General features: G+C 44.8%; 1 protein-coding gene across 1 annotated transcript; it reads left to right on the forward strand.

Moving 5' to 3' along the window:
* The first annotated feature begins 1657 nt into the window (after positions 1-1657).
* Positions 1658-17557, forward strand: LOC142209025 (phospholipase A2 inhibitor and Ly6/PLAUR domain-containing protein-like). Its single transcript, XM_075277961.1, has 6 exons — positions 1658-1840; positions 4096-4236; positions 10989-11105; positions 13020-13166; positions 15226-15366; positions 15650-17557. Exons 2-6 carry the CDS (start codon positions 4185-4187, stop codon positions 15841-15843), a joined length of 651 nt encoding a protein of 216 aa, XP_075134062.1. The 5' UTR covers positions 1658-1840; positions 4096-4184; the 3' UTR covers positions 15844-17557.
* The last annotated feature ends 1988 nt before the right edge of the window (positions 17558-19545 follow it).

Below are 19545 nucleotides of genomic sequence, written 5' to 3' on the forward strand. Positions count from 1 at the left end.
ACCCTTGGCACTTGTACTGGTGCACCTGGTGAGCTAAACTGGCAGGGTTTTAGTTGCACCTTGTTCACATGGAGTGTTGCACAGTACACACTGTTCACATTGAGTTCAGGCTGCAGTGTCTTGCAGTAATTCACATTTAGTCCAGGCTGCAGTGTCTTTGCAGTAGTTCACATTGAGTTCAGACATACATCCGCCCATCATTGGGCCTGTGGACCTCGCTGTAGTGTTCTACAGCTAAGAGGTTCTGTAGTTTAAAAAAAATTATATATATATATATATATATATATATATATATATATACACAGAACCGTAACACAGGATCAGAGGAAGAAGGAACCAAAATTCTTCAAAGATCTATTTGCCTCATCTCATATCTTTTATCATGGTTGAGTTATTGGATTTGAAGATACAATTTAAACCATCCTTAAGTTGTATCTTAAATGGGCTTAGATTCATTATTCGAGGTAGATCTCAGATAAAACTCTTCTAGTGGCCATATGGGCCATATGGTCTTATGGTCACCACGCTTGACCCACCATATTTTTATGTAGGGGATTACTTAAAGGGTTGTTTTCCAATGCATAGTACATCCCTGAGCGGAATGGGTTATAGGTTGTGAGGAAGAGGGGTACATGTGTGTGCAGGCTGTATGTGAGAAAGTCTGCACCCCTATTCCTTCCTTTCTCACACACAGCCTGCACACCCATGTACCCCTACTACACACATTCTGCACCCCCCATTCTGCCCTATATGAACAAGAGGAGGGAATGGGTGTGCAGGCTGTGTGTGAGCAAGGAGGGGGGATGGGAGTGCAGGCTGTGGGTGAGTAAGAGTTTGGTGGAATGGGGGTTCCCCCCTCCAGATCACCCTCTTCCTCGCACACAGCTTGCACCCCCATTTCCCCCCTTGCTTATACACACCCTGCACCCCACGTCACCCTCTTATTCACAAACAGCCTGCACGCCCATATACCCCTCTTGGAGGGAGCCCCATGTCAAAAGTTCGCCACGGGGCCATTCCTAGTTATGCCACTGCTGTGCACAAATAATACTATATAGCTCTCATATAATACTCCTATACACTGCTCAACTAATATAATTCAAAGATCATCTAGTGCACATTATAAATGACATATACAGTATTTTACTTATGGATCTATAATTATAAGACCCCCTTCCTTACATAGACCTCCTGCGCCCCTATCCCAGAATTACAATGTGTCAATACAATGTGGCGGTTTTTCTTATATGTGGATGTTATATGTTTAATGTTCTTTTCTCTCATTTCTCAGATTTGACTCATTCCTGACATTTTTGGACTGAGGGACAGACTCCGATTCCATTGACCTCAGCCACTGGGACAAGGGTCTCTACGATAGGACTCGGCCACGTTTCCTGTCTCTCCTCATAAGACGATGGAATGAAACAATTCTTCTGTGTATATTATGCGCCTATTATATGACACCTGCACTTAGTGTCACAGGGTACAGGCAGGGCATGATGGGAGTTGTAGTCCTGCACATGCTGGTCCAGACCTCGCCTACACCCTCCCCCTTTCAAATCCTATTCTTGACCTCAAAGCAGCTGCAGCCCTGGACCTCTCGCAGGCGACAATGTCACATGATACAATATATCAGGTTTATTTTCGGAACCCTCCACCATGACCTGCGCCCGCTGACTATTCTCTGGAATACCTCAAGGCGGGAGCTGTATACATATATACCCCGGGGTGTCAGTGTGGGCCGGAGAGGGCCATTATGGGGTATTTCTGGACTCCGGATCATATCTGAGCTCTTGTCTCTACTGCTGAATTCCTATCTGGAACTTTCTATCCTTCTACAGTAAGTAAAGTTGTATTTATAGTTTTTGGCTAAAGGAGGCCTCCACCCTTAGTAATCTCCATAGACATTGTAACGTATCATTGTTATAGGACATTGTTACATGTTTACCAATTCCAAGTGAGCTTTAGTCCATTTGCACTGCTGGGAAATTCCTGTTGATATCTGGAAACCATCAACAAGCTGCTGTTCCTGGATCTGGTATTCATTTTATGTGTTTCGATTTAGTACTCTGAGTGCTATGAGGTTTTAGTCTAAGGCCCTGTGGCGTAAACGCATTGCGGTTCTTTCCGCAGCACTTGTAAGAGAAAGTTCACCGAGTTTTCCTCCGCGGGCTTTCTCTTAACATTATATCTACGTGAAAGCCGCCGGCGTTTCCGTAGATATAATTGACATGCTGCGATTTGCAAAGCCGCAACAGCTTTGCAAATCGCAGCGTGTCCGCACTGCGATCTTTTCCGCAAAGTGGGCATGGGATTCGCATGAATTCCATCCACTTTGCCTGCACTGTACAACGCCGCGATTTTTCCGCTGTGGGCAAATCGCGGCGTTACGTCCCGTGAGGCCCCGGCCTACAGGGGTTTTCTGGGACTTCTTAGGATAGGTTATCTATTGAATGACCTTGGGGGTACAAGGCCCGGGACCCTGGAGGACAGGTCAGCTTCAGGTTCACAGATCATGTGACGTCAAGTCCATTGTTCCATGACCTGGATTGGGGTTGAGTTGCAATACCAAATACAGACACAATATAATATATGGCGCTGTTCTTTCCGATTACTCCAAAGGCTGCAGATTCTTCAAATAGCTGGGGGTCTGGGTGTTGGACCCCTGACCACTCCTAAGGATAGGGTGTGTGAAGGGTCGGCTCTGCATGTTGATGGTTTCCAGAGGTTAGGTTTTTTGTACATTGTACAAGTTATTACTGAATTCAGTCAGACTTGTGGATGACATATTTACCTTAGTAAGTAGAAATATAGAAATGATCCCTGGTGTAAGTATAGGGGTCGCTGCTGCAACTGTGTCCATAAGCCAGGGCCCCCCGTCCCCCTGCTCCCAACACACTGGGGCTGGATAAACTTCTTAGAGCTCCTGTCTGATCTCCTTCGATGGTTGGCAATCTGTGCAATGTAAATGTATCACCCCTGCCCGCTGGTGCACTGTAGTGAGAAGATTTAACATACACAGCCTACTACTGTCAGAAAGGAGAACATTAATCATTTAATGGCCAAAGTAGCAGAAAATAGGTATATAATAAAAGAGGGATAGTTCTGAGTGGTGCAATGACACAAAAGGGGTCACAGTTACTATGTGGGGGCATTACAATGTGGGGGCACTGACGGGACGGGAATAATGAGATGCTTGTGTATACAGACATGTCGTGAACAAGTATTCATGGCGGTCTGGGCGAGATAGATAAGAAAAGGGAAATGTAAATGTATCATCCCTGCCTCTGGTGCACTGGAGTGAGAAGATTTATCATACACAGCCTACCACTGACAGAAAGGAGAAAATGAATACTTTAATGGCAAAAGTGGAGAGGAGAAAAGGGAAATGTAAATGTTGCAATGTTGCTAAAATGTCCGGATGGGACGTTGCTGAGGAGAAGTTGTGCCAGGAGCCAGAACTCAGCATGGACCAGGGGGCCTTTAGTTCTACTTGTCCACTATCCCAAAACACCCGTGAGGCTCCCATGCTGTCTCAGAAGGGTTAACAACTTTCCTGGTCCAGCAGCTCTCTGTTATATGATGTGGAACCTTTATGGGCTGGTCACATCACAAAAAAAGACATCTGGTGCCCACAAAAAACTGGGGGTGACACACATAAAAAAGGGGTTAACATGCCCCCAAATGAGGTAGGGATTTGGACCGCTCCGAGTCCCCTGGGGCCAACGTGTAAAAGTTGACAACTATGCTTTGGTTACACAACCGCGAGCCGATAGTCCATCCCTGCCATTTGTGAGTCTGCAATGGTGGCCATGTTGATAGCCACCCAGCTTTCCAAGGAACTGTTTTATCAATGCTCTTTACACCAATGGCCCCTGGCAGACCCCATTCACTTACAATAGGGTCCACTGGTTTTTCTCTATTTGACAGAGAATGACAGAAGAATTTTTGTTTTGGGGGGCGGGGGGACTGTTTTTGAATTTTGTCCATTTTCGTGAAGGGTTCCTTTAATCGAATGAATGACACTCTGGGTTGGGCATGTTTTGGCTTCATAGTCTTAAAGTTCTTGCATCTTTATTCCTCCAATTGCTCCAGGATCCTCCCTCCCATCAGACATCGCTCCGTCCTCCTTCTCGTGTCCCACAGGCTGCCGGAGCCCTGCACTGCACCGCACTCTCCTCACCATGGGCTCCCTGATCCTGGCGACCTGTATCCTGTCCAGCCTCGTGTCTGTGGGTAAGGGGACGTCTAGGGGATATGTGTATATATATATATAATGTCTGTGTGTATTTGTATGTAAGTGTATCATCATCACCACCTGCATCATCATCATCTTCCTCATCATCACCACTACTACTACACCATCATTATTATTATTATTATTATTATTATTATTATTATTATCATTTTGATACTTTGTATACAATTTGTATCTCTTCTATTGACATCCCTTCTGTTCCGGAATCCCGCACCTTGATACATTGTGTCTTCCTTGCTGCTATATTTTTAGCTTTTGCTGTGTGATCACAACCCCCGTCCCCTCTCGTTGCTGCTATCCTGCAGATGCTCGGTGCAGCCAGCCTTGTTCTGCAGTATTCTGCACAGACTGCACCAAACAGGGCAGGGAAGGGGTGTGAGTGAGCTCTGCTATTTCATGTTATTGGCCGCGATGCTTTAATTCCAGCACCCTGTCTGGGATATCTTGTTGTACAGACAGATCTGGGCAGGAGCGAGCTTGCAGATGTAGCAGAGCTGGGCGTATTAGCAAAGTTACATGGGACTGCAGGTAAATCTACCGGTCTGACGTAGCGTGTAAACAGGACGACTTCGGCTCTGCTATATCTATACGTGCTTAAAGGGATACACCAATAAGGCAACATCATGGGCTAGATTTTTAACCTCTTGTTGCCTGACCAGGTTCATTTAACCAAAATAAGAGTAAAAGTCCATTCTAGAACTTTCAGTGTAAAGATATTCAGCTGCCCAGGATGTAGCAAGGCCACACCTATTGCCTGATTTATGACACACGCGCCTAGTGGACACTGCCGGTACTGCAATGCCTGGTGCATCTGTCTGCAACATTACATAATTGTGTTCTTACAAAATCCATTTCATTTTACAGTAAGAGACGATCAAATGTGGTTTAATTAAGTAGAATTTCTGGAGGATCCGGAATTGCAGAAACAGCTTGTTGATTTTTATTAATAACAGTGCAATGCTTCATTTGTTCTGTGGTGGCGCTACTGGGGAGTTGAGCACTTTTACCTGAGTGCCTTGGTGGATTACTGGGGAGGGGGATCACTGGGGGTCCTGCTATTAGGATGCTGTGATCTGCCAGGGGTCCTTGTAACACAAAGTCAATAGGAAAGTGGAAGATCCCTTTAAGGGTTTATACTCTTCAGCCTAGACTCCTAGTCAGTTGGGTGAAAAATTTGCACTGTTTTATTCTATGTATATAGCTGGTATATATTGTCACTGTATATAGCTGGTATATATTGTCACTATATATAGCTGGTATATACTGTCACTGTATATAGCTGTATATACTGTCACTGTAAATGGCTGGTATATACTGTCCCTGTATATAGCTGGTATATACTGTCACTGTATATAGCTGGTATATACTGTCTCTGTATATAGCTGGTATATACTGTCACTGTATATAGCTGGTATATACTGTCTCTGTATATAGCTGGTATATACTGTCACTGTATATAGCTGGTATATATTGTCACTGTATATAGCTGGTATATACTGTCACTGTATATAGCTGGTATATACTGTCTCTGTATATAGCTGGTATATGCTGTCACTGTATATAGCTGGTATATGCTGTCACTGTATATAGCTGATATATGCTGTCACTGTATATAGCTGGTATATACTGTCACTGTATATAGCTGGTATATACTGTCACTGTATATAGCTGGTATGTACTGTCACTGTATATAGCTGGTATGTACTGTCACTGTATATAGCTGGTATGTACTGTCACTGTATATAGCTGGTATGTACTGTCACTGTATATAGCTGGTATGTACTGTCACTGTATATAGCTGGTATATACTGTCACTGTATATAGCTGGTATATACTGTCACTGTATATAGCTGGTATATACTGTCACTGTATATAGCTGGTATATACTGTCACTGTATATAGCTGGTATATATTGTCCCTGTATATAGCTGGTATATATTGTCACTGTATATAGCTGGTATATATTGTCCCTGTATATAGCTGGTATATACTGTCCCTGTATATAGCTGGTATATACTGTCACTGTATATAGCTGGTATATACTGTCACTGTATATATAGCTGGTATATCCTGTCACTGTATATATAGCTGGTATATATTGTCACTGTATATATAGCTGGTATATATTGTCACTGTATATAGCTGGTATATACTGTCACTGTATATAGCTGGTATATACTGTCACTGTATACAGCTGGTATATATTGTCCCTGTATATAGCTGGTATATACTGTCCCTGTATATAGCTGGTATATACTGTCCCTGTATATAGCTGGTATATACTGTCACTGTATATAGCTGGTATATACTGTCACTGTATATAGCTGGTATATCCTGTCACTGTATATATAGCTGGTATATATTGTCACTGTATATATAGCTGGTATATATTGTCACTGTATATAGCTGGTATATACTGTCACTGTATATAGCTGGTATATACTGTCACTGTATACAGCTGGTATATATTGTCACTGTATACAGCTGGTATATACTGTCCCTGTATATAGCTGGTATATACTGTCCCTGTATATAGCTGGTATATACTGTCCCTGTATACACTCTCTTGTGTCCCATGTTACTGTAGATCCTCAGCGACTGCTGCACCACAATAAGTTCGGACCATCTGCTCCATAATCGCCCCCATTGTCATCCCCGGACCTTGACTTAGTCTTTTCTCTTCTGATATGACATCTGCATTAATTTTGGGAGATTTAGTAAATTACAGTCTATTGTTCTAATCCGCCCTCTGCAGATGTGCAGCTAAGCTAATGAATATACAATCGACATGATGCTGATGTATGCAGATGAGCAGAGATTGAGTTTACATTTAACGCTTTAAGATTTAAAGGGGAAGTCTGTAAGATGTGAAGTCCTATAACTTATATTGAGATGAACACATTCAGCTCTGCTACATCTGATCAGTCTCCATTTGGTCCTGGATGAAAATGAATAGTCAAGGCCAGAAATCTGCTGCAGGGGCTTATTGTGCACTCCATCCGTGCAACATCTCCGCTGTACCTACAGCTGCTATGGGGCCTGTGGGAGGAGGGGGATCGGCGTTGATCTCTTATTGCTTCCAATCCTTCACATTCGTTTTTCTGCATCTACCACTAGGGGGAGATGTTGAGTTCAACGATTGCTGAAATAAATCCTAAGCACTGAGCTCCCCCTAGTGGTGGCTGCAGGCAGCAAGTTTTATCACTCAGAGCTTTACACAGCAGGGATACTAAACTGCAGATACCTGATGCCCTCCCTCCTTGTCTCCTGGCCTCTTCATTATAGACATAGCCTTACAACAACAGCAGCTGGAATCAGCAATCAGCCTTGTTGCCTGCAGACAGCGGTGTAACTAGGAATAGCTGGGCACCAGACAAACATTTCACATGCCCCAACCAGCACAAACTGCATTCCTGCACAAATTATGTCCCATAGTGTCCCCTGCACACAGTATTATCCCCCATAGTGGCCCCTGCACACAGTATTATGTCCCATAGTGGCCCCTGCACACAGTATTATCCCCCATAGTGGCCCCTGCACACAGTATTACGCCCCATAGTGGCCCCTGCACACAGTATTATTCCCCATAGTGTCCCCTATACACAGTATTATCCCCCATAGTGGCCCCTGCACACAGTATTATACCCATAGTGGCCCCTGCACACAGTATTATGTCCCATAGTGGCCCCTGCACACAGTATTATTCCCCATAGTGTCCCCTGCACACAGTATTATCCCCCATAGTGGCCCCTGCACACAGTATTATACCCATAGTGGCCCCTGCACACAGTATTATGCCCCATAGTGGCCCCTATACACAGTATTATCCCCCATAGTGGCCCCTGCACACAGTATTATACCCCATAGTGGCCCCTGCACACAGTATTATGCCCCATAGTGGCCCCTGCACACAGTATTATGCCCCATAGTGGCCCCTGCACACAGTATTATGCCCCATAGTGATCCCTGCACACAGTATTATCCCCCATAGTGGCCCCTGCACACAGTATTATGCTCCATTGTGGACCAACCATGAACAATTATTATAATCTGGCGTCTTTTCAGATACTGATAATATATCAGTGCTTAAGGGACATCATTGGGAAGATGAAGGTTACCTTAGTACCCCCCACAGTATACTGCTACCTTAGAGCCCCCACAGTATAATGCTACCTTAGAGCCCCCACAGTATAATGCTACCTTAGTGCCCCCACAGTATAATGCTACCTTAGTGCCCCCACAGTATAATGCTACCTTAGTGCCCCCCACAGTACAATGCTACCTTAGTACCCCCCACAGTATAATGCTACCTTAGCACCCCCACACAATATAATGCTATCTCAGTGCCCTCCACTCACTATAGTGCTACCTTAGTGCCCCCCACACAGTATAATGCTACCTTAGTGCCCCCACAGTACAATGCTACCTTAGTGCCCCCACAGTACAATGCTACCTTAGTGCCCCCCACTCACTATAGTGATACCTTAGTGCTCCCACACAGTATAATGCTACCTTAGTGCCCCCACACTATAGTGCTACCTTAGTGCCCCCCACATTATAATGGTACCTTAGTGCCCCCCCCCACAGTACAATGGTACCTTAGGGCCCCCCCACAGTACAATGCTACCTTAGTGCCCCCACTCACTATAGTGCTACCTTAATGCCCCACACAGTATAATGCTACCTTAGTGCCCCCCACATTCTAATGCTACCTTAGTGCCCCCCACAGTACAATGCTACCTTAGTGCCCCCCACTGTATAATGATACCTTAGTGCCCCCACACTATAGTGCTACCTTAGTGCCCCCCACATTATAATGGTACCTTAGTGCCCCCCCACAGTACAATGGTACCTTAGGGCCCCCCCACAGTACAATGCTACCTTAGTGCCCCCCACTTATTATAGTGCTACCTTAGTGCCCCCACACAGAATAATGCTACCTTAGTGCCCCCACATTATAATGATACCTTAGTGCCCCCAAAGTATAATGCTACCTTAGTGCCCCCCACAGTATAATGCTACCTTAGTGCCCCCCACTTATACTATAGTGCTACCTTAGTGCCCCCACACAGAATAATGCTACCTTAGTGCCCCCACATTATAATACCTTATTGCCCCCACAGTATAATGTTACCTTAGTTCCCCCACACAGTATAATGCTACCTTAGTGCCCCCACTCACTATAGTTCTACCTTAGTGCCCCCCACTCACTATAGTTCTACCTTAGTTCCCCCCACTCACTATATTGCTACCTTAGTGCCCCCCCACAGTATAATGCTACCTTCGTGCCCCCCACAGTATAATGCTACCTTAGTGCCCCCCACTTATACTATAGTGCTACCTTAGTGCCCCCACACAGAATAATGCTACCTTAGTGCCCCCACATTATAATACCTTATTGCCCCCACAGTATAATGCTACCTTAGTTCCCACACACAGTATAATGCTACCTTAGTGCCCCCACTCACTATAGTTCTACCTTAGTGCCCCCCACTCACTATAGTTCTACCTTAGTGCCCCCCACTCACTATAGTTCTACCTTAGTTCCCCCCACTCACTATATTGCTACCTTAGTGCCCCCACACAGTATAATGCTACCTTCGTGCCCCCCACAGTATAAGGCTACCTTAGTGCCCCCCCACACAGTATATTGTCACTTTAGTGCTCCCCATACAGTAAAATGCCATATCTATCAACTTTCAAAAAACAGAAAGAAGGACAGAATGTATGGTACGCCATGAGCGCCAAACCAAATTTATCCCTACCCACTTTACTTTGACTCCTTCCATACCCATCCATTTCATTTTGTGCCCCCACACTGTATAATGCCCCTGCAGTCACCCAAATATGATATGCGGCCACATTATATTGTCCCCCTTCAATTGCCCGACACAGTATAAAGTCACTCTCTAGCTACCCCCACACCCGACCCCCTACCCCTCGATCCGTCACCTACCTGATGGCCGACCCTGCACTCCAAAGACATACTGATAGGGTATGTAGATTGTGAGACCTATAAGGAACAGTGACTGTCAGGGGCATAACTACCGGGGTAGTAACGGTAGCATTTGCCACAGGGCCCGGGACACTCACATGGGGCACTTAGGGGCCCCTGGTTATATGATCACTGGAGGTCCCAATGACTGGGCCTCCAACGACCGGACACATCCCCAATTTTGTGAGTGGAAAAAACCTCTTTAACCTCTTTGTATGAGTATTTGTTACGTTCTGTCACCTTCCTGAGTCCTCTGAATATTATACTCTGAGATCTGTAGAGACTCCACACCATAATAATGACTCATGAATGGTGAACCCGAAAAATTTTGGAAAATTCCTAATAACTCTGACTTGTTATGAACCAGTTCTCTCATCTCTGACAGTCTCGAACTGTAAATTCCTCCCAATCTCTGTAGTCGTTCTTCGGACTAGTCACTTCTGTAGATGAGGGTCCTAAATGGAAGATCCTATGGATAGGGAATGGCTTGCTTAGTCGGAAGATCTCCAACTTTTCTAAAGGTTGGCAAGCATGCTTCAATGTATACAAGGAAATACTGGTATATAGTCCTATTGGGACTAAGGGGTTGGGGGGGCACAAGGTGCAGTCATACTCAGGTCCTGGAGGTGACCATGTGCCATGGTAGATGGGAGTCCTGTTACAGATTTTCACTGGGTCTGGGAGTCTCGCGTTACCCGTTTGAGTCTTTTAAAGCTTCATCCTTGTCTCTTTCAGGTCAATGTATCACATGTTTTGTCTGTAGAGCGGAAGGAGAATTGTCCTGCACTGGAGAAGAAAGACCCTGTCCTAAGGAATATGTGTGCGCCTCCACCAGCACCATCACCATTATGGGTAGATAAATTTGCTGCTTCTTTTGGGCAAGATTATATTAAGAAACTCAGCAGAAGGTGTCTGACATATAGACATACTAGCAGTACCCGTGACTTCGTCCGTGGAACCCTGACCCCCTGCACGACCCACCTGGAGTGCCCCGCAGGCTTGTTCCTTTGCCTTGTGTCCGCAGCGGGCCCTTCCTACACCTGTGGGCACATGGATCCCTGGGCCTTACCCTGCGTCCCGCTGGATCTCTCTTCCTCCTCTCCCTCCTGGCGCCCGCCAACCCCCTTTCTCCCAACCCGCTCCCCCATGTGCTCACTCATTCCTCCTACCCCGTGCCCCTTTGCCCCCTTCCCCCGTGTTAGCTATCCTGTGCCCCCTTTTTCCCTCCACCCCATGCCCCCTTCCCCGTCTTACCTACCCCATGCCCCCTCCCCCCCCCCAGGCCCTGCCGACCGTGTGTCCCCTTTCCCCCTACCAACCTGTGGCCCTGGCCTCACCACACCCCGGGCTTCCCGTGCACCAACGTTATAGGGGTGCCTATGCAAGCCATGTGGCCCCATGCCATCTGTGGGGGCAGTGGTGGCCCTGTCCCCGTCCCCCTCCCAGGGGCCTCTGGGTGTACCTGCCCAGGCCCCTCTTTCCCGCATCTCTCACTGGACTGGCAAACTCCTCACCCCCAACATCCCATCCGTCTTCCTTCTCAAAGTCTCCCAACTCACCTGTCATCACAGGCCTGATCCCACGGGCGAATGAGAGTGCCGACATCCCCGACGGACTTGTAGTGTCCCGAGAGACCACAGCCGCTGCGGGACAGCTGGCCGAACTGGCATTCCAGAGCCGCAGCAGAGCACTGAGGGCCCGTGGTGAGGCCACACAGGCGGGGCAGTGTATGCACTTGTCACTGCCCCAGAGTATGTTCAGGACGCTCCGGACCTCTGAGAGACGCCATGTTCTTGTGGACGGCGGCCGGCCGATAGCTCCCCCCACATAGAGAAGCAGCACCCAACCAGGTGAGCTGCTGAAAGGGCTGGGATGGTGTCATCCCAGGTCCTGCAGCGAATTCAACAGTGAAAAGCACCAGTCACGGGAGTGAATTGCGGTGGTATATGGGAATTCCATGTAGCCTATCGTTCAATCCGGGACCCAAGGTATGTATGTGCGCAAATTCAGACAAATCCGTTCGCTCGTGTAGGTGTGATTGAGGAACAAACATCCAAACACACAAACCCACAAACATACAAACACACATACATTCACCTTTATAATATTAGTAGGAGTCTACGATTGTATTACATTACAGCTGCTTTCACAGTTGTGTAGGATTCCGAGCAAACATCTGCCAACAGCCCTTGCTTGTTCAGTGCCTGCACATGGTCTGCTCATGGTCTATTTGCATTGCGGAAAGTGAAGTCTTCATCCTGTATTGAGTTTTATTTTAAAGTGTACCTCCGATTATAAAACCAAATTTCATGAATGAATAGTACAGGTGAATATAAGAAACTTTGTAATATATCTTATTCATTAAATCTGTTTCCTTCTCCACTTATCAGGCTGAATTGTGGTTTACATAGAACTCTACGGAGAAGGGAGGAAGAGGAGTAGGCTGCTGGAAAAGACAAATCTGCTACATTATGATTGAGAGAGCTCTTGTGACACTGCTGTGTCTTCAAGAAAGGACGGTGCTACAGAGTGAGGCGAGAAATCCATTTACAGCCTCCCCCTCCCCTCTCCATAGACAGTAAAAACAAAGATGGACTCCATATAAACAAAAAGGCTAAGTGAAGATATGGAGGAAGCAGCCTAATAAATGGAGAAGGAAACAAAGACAGCAGATCTTTTCACTGGTAATACTGGGTGGCCTCACAATTTTCATCCTTGGCCCAAAGCTTGGTTGAATTTTTCATGTATATCTTCTGTCCTTCTCAGACGGGATGCAAACAAAGACATTCACCAGGTCTTGCGAAAGAAGAAACGTATGTGGAGTATCTGGGACCATCGGTTATCAAAGAGGACAAGTTAAGACGGCAACATCCTGTTGTTATACCGATTCCTGCTTTCCTTCTAGCCCCGCATGTAAGTTCCAGATGGGCGTTATCATTGGATGTGGTGTATGTGTTTTCCAGAACTTTACTCTATTCTCACATTCTCATAGTTGATACATACCAAGGGAATATAATCTATACCTTAGAAGCGAACAGATCAGAGCCACAAGGGAACCCTTAAAAGAAAAAACCCAGAGTTGAATTGTCCCATTTTTATAACAGAGGATCCATTTTGGCCTTTTCTTTGAGTTCCCTCTCTTTACTGTGTACATAGTGAGATATAGGACATTATAGAGCCTGATGAAAGTAAATCATGATATGAACAGCTCACCATGTGGCCAGTCATAGTATTGCAAGTGCAGGAACTCATTGGAGGAATGCAGGGAAGAAGTCAGTCCCACTAAACCTATGTTACCACATGGCCCAGGAACAGTAATGATGGGGGACTGCAGTATGGAGGGTGGTAGCAGCAGTTTGTGCTGGATATCTCCCATCTGATGGTGGTTTTGGTGCAATTAATTAATTCATGTAGAATTGAGGAATTTATATAATGCAAAAACTCAGTTTTAGGGAAGTAAGTCAAGTGAATGACAAAAAATAGATTGGAGGCCCAAGCTTGGATACCACTAGTCTGGAGTTGATGGGTGGAGAGGATTCTTCCTGGGGACAGTTTCTCTCTGGTTTTGGATACTCCCCCTTCACTTCTAAATAAACACAAATTGTGATATGTAGGTTCCTAAAAGTTGTCATCAATGATGGACTGAGATTTCTTGGGTCCATTAGATTGAATGGTTCTCTGAGCCCCCCCAAACCTTAAGAAGTAGCCCAGTCTACCATTTCAACTTGGGTGTCTTGTGCAGAACCAGTGGCGTAACTACCACCATAGCAGCGGTAGCAGCTGCCACAGGGCCCGGGACATCAGGGGCCCGGTGACAGCTGCTACCGCTGCTATCATTATTCTCGGAGGTCTTTTCGGACCCCCGAGTATAATGATCGGGGCCCCCTGTTGGTGGAATACTTTCCACCAACAGGGGGCCCCGAAGCTGCAGCAACGGCTGAGACACAGGAGCTGCAGGTCTGGCTCCTCTCAGCACTTCAGGACGTTCCCCCTCTCTCCCCCCCCTCCCTTTCTCTCTGCTGTCCTCTGCCCACCAATGAGAGGGCTGAGGAGAGCCCAGGAGGCGGGGCTTATCCCTGCCGAGCTCCTGCCGTCCTGCACTGGAGGACGAAAGGAAGAAGGAAAATGAAACTAAAGCTACACAGGTACGTACTGGGGTTACTTATTAATGTCAGGCATATGGGGTGATTACTTGTGTTTTAGTAACTCCATGTGCCTCATATTACTAGCAGTTAACCCCATCATCTCCCTCACATTAACCCCTGTGTGCCTCACCATAAGAGTTACTGATATGTGAGACATATGGGGGTAATAATAATGAAGATGCTTTATTATTACCTCCATGTCTCTCACATATCAGTAACTCTTATGGTGAGGCACACAGGGGTTAATGTGAGGGAGATGATGGGGTTGACTGCTAGTAATATGAGGCACATGGAGTTACTAAATTATAATGCACATGACCAGATTTTTTATCCACAATTTGTCCTGGTATAGCGGTCAGCGGGTGACGTGACAGTATTTAGTCCTGTAGGGGCAACTATTGGGTATAATACTGTGTGCAGGGGCCACTATTGGGTATAATACTGTGTACAGGGGCCACTATGGAACATAATAGAGCGTGCAGGAATGCGTTGGAGGGACTCGGTCGAGATCTTCGGTGTCGGGGGGGCCCCATGTCAAAAGTTCGCCACGGGGCCCCGCCATTCCTAGTTACGCCACTGTGCAGAACCATCACTACGTTAGAACCTTGGCCCACCGGAGGCTCCTTAGGTACTCAAGTGGGCCTGTCCGACATTGGTTGTTAGAACTGGCCTGAGGCTCAACGATCCTATTCATAGCTAGGAGGCCCATCTAAAAATTCCCCCAATTTTTGTAAGTATGGAATGAATATGGCCAAGGGCCCTTATACTGCATTATCTACAGGGCCACAACTACATGCCTAATTGTTTCAATTATTTGCCTTTTCCAGTACCACTTGATGATGGACGTAGGAATGGACTTTCTTGTGCCAGCTGCACAGCCCACGACTCCACATGGTGTCTAACTAAAGAAAAAATTGACTGCACCGGACAAGAAAACAAATGTATTTTCATGAGTCACTTATATTCAGGTAACTTAGGATCAATACTGTTTGGAGATGAGAATCCTGTCCATGTATTATTGTGTTGATCCAGAAGAAGGCAAAAAAAATTGTTGTGAGTCACCACTTTGTACTGTCCACTTAGACCCGCCCATGCTTATCGCCCATGGTATGTATATATAGCATTTACCAAAAAGAACATAGGTCAGGACAGACTCAGCAATGAATTGTGTGGTTACAATATTGTTACATGTTATTCTATTCTTATACACCTAAAATAGAATGAAACTAATCAAATATTTACTTTTTACAGGGGCAAAGTACAGCAAAAATGCTTTCCGTGGGTGCGGAACGAAAGCGATTTGTGATCTTGGAAGCCAAAGTCATAATTACGGGTCCGTAAGCCTCTATACAGAGATCAGATGTTCAAACCACGGCCCCAACATTCATTCCAGCTTCCTCGTCTTGCTGTTAACTGTTGCAATCTCCTCCAAATTTCTGATCTAGCCCGTTCCTCGTGGGCGGGGCTCTACAATCCTAAACCTTGCCGCTGTTATCTGAGCGTATGCAACTTTTTGCAGGTTGGGGCAGTGGGAGCACAACATTTACTAGCATTGTTATCATTATTTGTATTGTTTTCTAACCTTAAGCACTTTATTGTGTGCATTGACACTGTATGAATATGCTGTGCATGAGACAAGACTTCACTGCAGGTTACTGTATACATGTCTGCTATGGCCCCATATAGCCCTCAGCCTCCAATAGTGTTGATACCATGACAAAGATATTGGACTATGAGCATGCAAGTCAAAATTACAGCAGACCAGTCACTATACTCTATTGATATACTTATTGATACTATTAAGATTTTCTATTAACCATAATCCTATCCGTATACCTTATTACCATACCTTATGCCCTGTGTTATAATGCAGAGCTACTGGTAGGGTTGACGCTAATCCAAAAAGGCTATAGTAAGGGTTAATGCTGACCCTAAAACTTAATAGCCCTATATTCTGTACTTCAAAGTAGGTACAGGCATGGTTACCTCTCATCCGAACACTAAAAAAACCTACATTATACCCCATAATCTCACAATATAAAAAACTTAAATTTATATTAAAAAATATAATATAAAATTAGGTTGATCAATAATCCTAAACCCCCCCAAAAAAATTTAGGGTTAAGTCTTTAGTTTCAAGAAAACATTGTGGCATTCTTCCAGAAACAGTACCACACCTGAGATGCATGAAACAGTTAATTTTGGGTTTCAAATTTTTGGGTTTACCACCCATGACTTATTATTGTACTCTAGGGTTTCTTCAGAAGGTCAGGGAGGGTTCATACAAATAAAAGCAATTTACTCCGCCAATTATCAGGTTTTCTTTCCCAGACGTCCTTGACATACCAGCAGGTCACTGGATTGTCCCGGTGCCCCTGATGTCAGTGAGAAGGTCGGAAGATGCCAGCGACATCTGGGATAGAAAATGATGCCAAGGAAGGTGAGTATAAAGATAAGGTTTTTGTATATTTTTATTTTCCCTCCCTGGCACCTGATTATTGTACTCTGGGGTCTAAGTAGACCCCAGTATATCCATGTTACTCTAAACCTCAACACCGGCAAATAATCCAGACCCAACAATAGGTTACACTTCTCGCTATTTGCAAACCATTGACCCATGGAACGTTTTTCCCTTTCTGGAATGCCTTGTGCCTTTTCATAAATTCAGCATTTGCTACTGACTGAGATGTTGTGAGTTGACATAAATTTTTTATGTTTTTAGGGAAAGTTTTTATACTTAGAATGAAATTTTCATCTTAGTTATTCGTCGGGTGAGGGGGACCTAGGAGACAAAAACAAATTTGGACGATCCTTAGTGAAAAAAAAAGAAAAAAATTTAGTTACTGAAGTAGTAGACGTCCGGTAATTTTTACGGGACGTCTTCTGACTCCATCTTCCACTCTCTCGAATATGGACAACTACGAGGACTATAATAACAGATGACTTCAATAGATCATGGGGCGGGGAGGGGGGGGGTCACAAGCTTCTACTGTACCGAGTGTTTGCTGTGCTACTGTTACCCTCCATCACAGACTCATGACGAATCTTCATCTTTGCTTCTATTAATCTGCTGAATGATTTCCTTGTTGACTTGTTGACATTTTTCTGGTCTGACGTTCCGCACATACATTATCTAAATAAAATTTGAAAAACCTAAAATTACGTTGGCGTGTGATTTCCATAAAAGTGCTAAGAAGGAAGTGATGTAAAGTTCTTATAAACCAAAACCAGACGGTCCAGAATTTTTGGTAATCCACCCATAGCCAAAAACTGGATTGGACTGACTCGGCACTAGAAGAACTACATCCTTCGGGCCACCAAGGGTCTGACCTAATAGTCCCAAAGGTCTTTAGAGTGACTAAAATCCATGTCCTATAGGTTCAACTTGTCCTGTGTGTGCATTGATAGCAAGAAAAGATTAGGAGGGGATGTCTTCTCTACAGACAAAGGGTCAACATCATCTCCTCAACCTTGGCCTTGATTTCCAAGTAAAATTTTGAATGGTCTAGCCTTGGTCCTTGGTGGAGACTACCTACCGTGAAGCCATTCAGTTAACGATCTACTAGGGTTCAGCCGATCTTGAGACTCGATTTGAAAATCTGATTTCCGATCATTCTCCATCCGATACCGATCGTGAAATTTGCTCACCGATCTTTTCTGAACCCGATCGCTCAACCCTATCTACCAAGGGGTCAGAGCTCGAAGACAGAGACGAGGATGGGAAATGAGTGGGAATAGTTACAATTTTTGGATAAGAAACAAATGCCGCCATTATTAGTCAGATTAAAGTTTGACATTTAATGTCCATTCCCACACATGAAGATTCCAATTATGCCTCTGAAGAATACCATTCATCTCCAGTCAGATATCCCAACTGACTTGCACACAAAAGAACCTTTCTGAGAACAGAAATTTTTGCCATTACTCCAACCCCAGTTATTAACAGCCATGCGATTATTTTTAGATTTGATGGAAATTATTTGGATTCCATGAAGAAAACCGTAGCGTGTCTTGGCTCAAAATAACTTCAAATTTTCCAAAAATGATTCAATGCTGAAAAAAGTTTCCATTTGTTTATATACAGTCTATTTTTTTTTTTTAAAAAAAATAAAATGGAACAAAAACAACCATATAGTGAGGCTGGGTTCAAAATAACTTAAAATTTTCCAAAAATCTGGAAAAAAAAATCCATTTCCATTCTGCTCTATAGCAAAAAAAAATTTCCGTAGCTAGAATCTCATTCACTTTGCTGGAAATGTAAAATGTTTTTTTTTTTTCTGTTGAGTTTCCGCAACAGAGTTGTCCAATGGTTACGACTATGATTTCACAATCTTTCTATGGTCAGAAACTCAGCCATGATGTCCTTATTGTGTCCAGGTTATCAGGCAGGTGCACTACATGTATGAAAAGATATGAAAAGATAACCTGACCACAATAAGGACATCATGGCCGGTTATCAGGAGGACACTACATGTATGAGAAGATAACCCGACCACAATAAGGACATCCTGGCTGGTTATCAGGAGGACACTACATGTATGAGAAGATACCCTGACTAGAGATGAGCGAACAGTGTTCTATCGAACACATGTTCAATCGGATATCAGGGTGTTCGCCATGATCGAATCGAACACAGCGTGGTAAAGTGCGCCAAAATTCGATTCCCCTCCCACCTTCCCTGGCGCCTTTTTTTGCACCAATAACAGCGCAGGGGAGGTGGGACAGGAACTACGACACCGGGGGCATTGAAAAAAATTGGAAAAAGTCATTGGCTGCCGAAATCAGGTGACCTCCATTTTAGACGAATAGTGGATTTCAAATCCGGGTCATATGAGAATGTGAACTTTGTGACTATGAGACAGGGATAGCTGTACAGGCAGGGATAGCTAGGGATAACCTTTATTTAGGGGGGAATGTTATTAAAAATAACTTTTTGGGGCTCTATCGGGTGTGTAATTGTGATTTTTGTGAAATAAACTTTTTCCCATAGGGATGCATTGGCCAGCGCTGATTGGCCGAATTCCGTACTCTGGCCAATCAGTGCTGGCCAATGCATTCTATTGGCGTGATGAAGCAGTGCTGAATGTGTGTGTTTAGCTCAACTACACCGGTGGAGTAGTTGAGCTAAGCACACAGATTCAGCTCTG

This window comes from Leptodactylus fuscus, chromosome 6 (genome assembly GCF_031893055.1).
Source record: "Leptodactylus fuscus isolate aLepFus1 chromosome 6, aLepFus1.hap2, whole genome shotgun sequence".
Lineage (NCBI taxonomy): Eukaryota > Metazoa > Chordata > Amphibia > Anura > Leptodactylidae > Leptodactylus > Leptodactylus fuscus.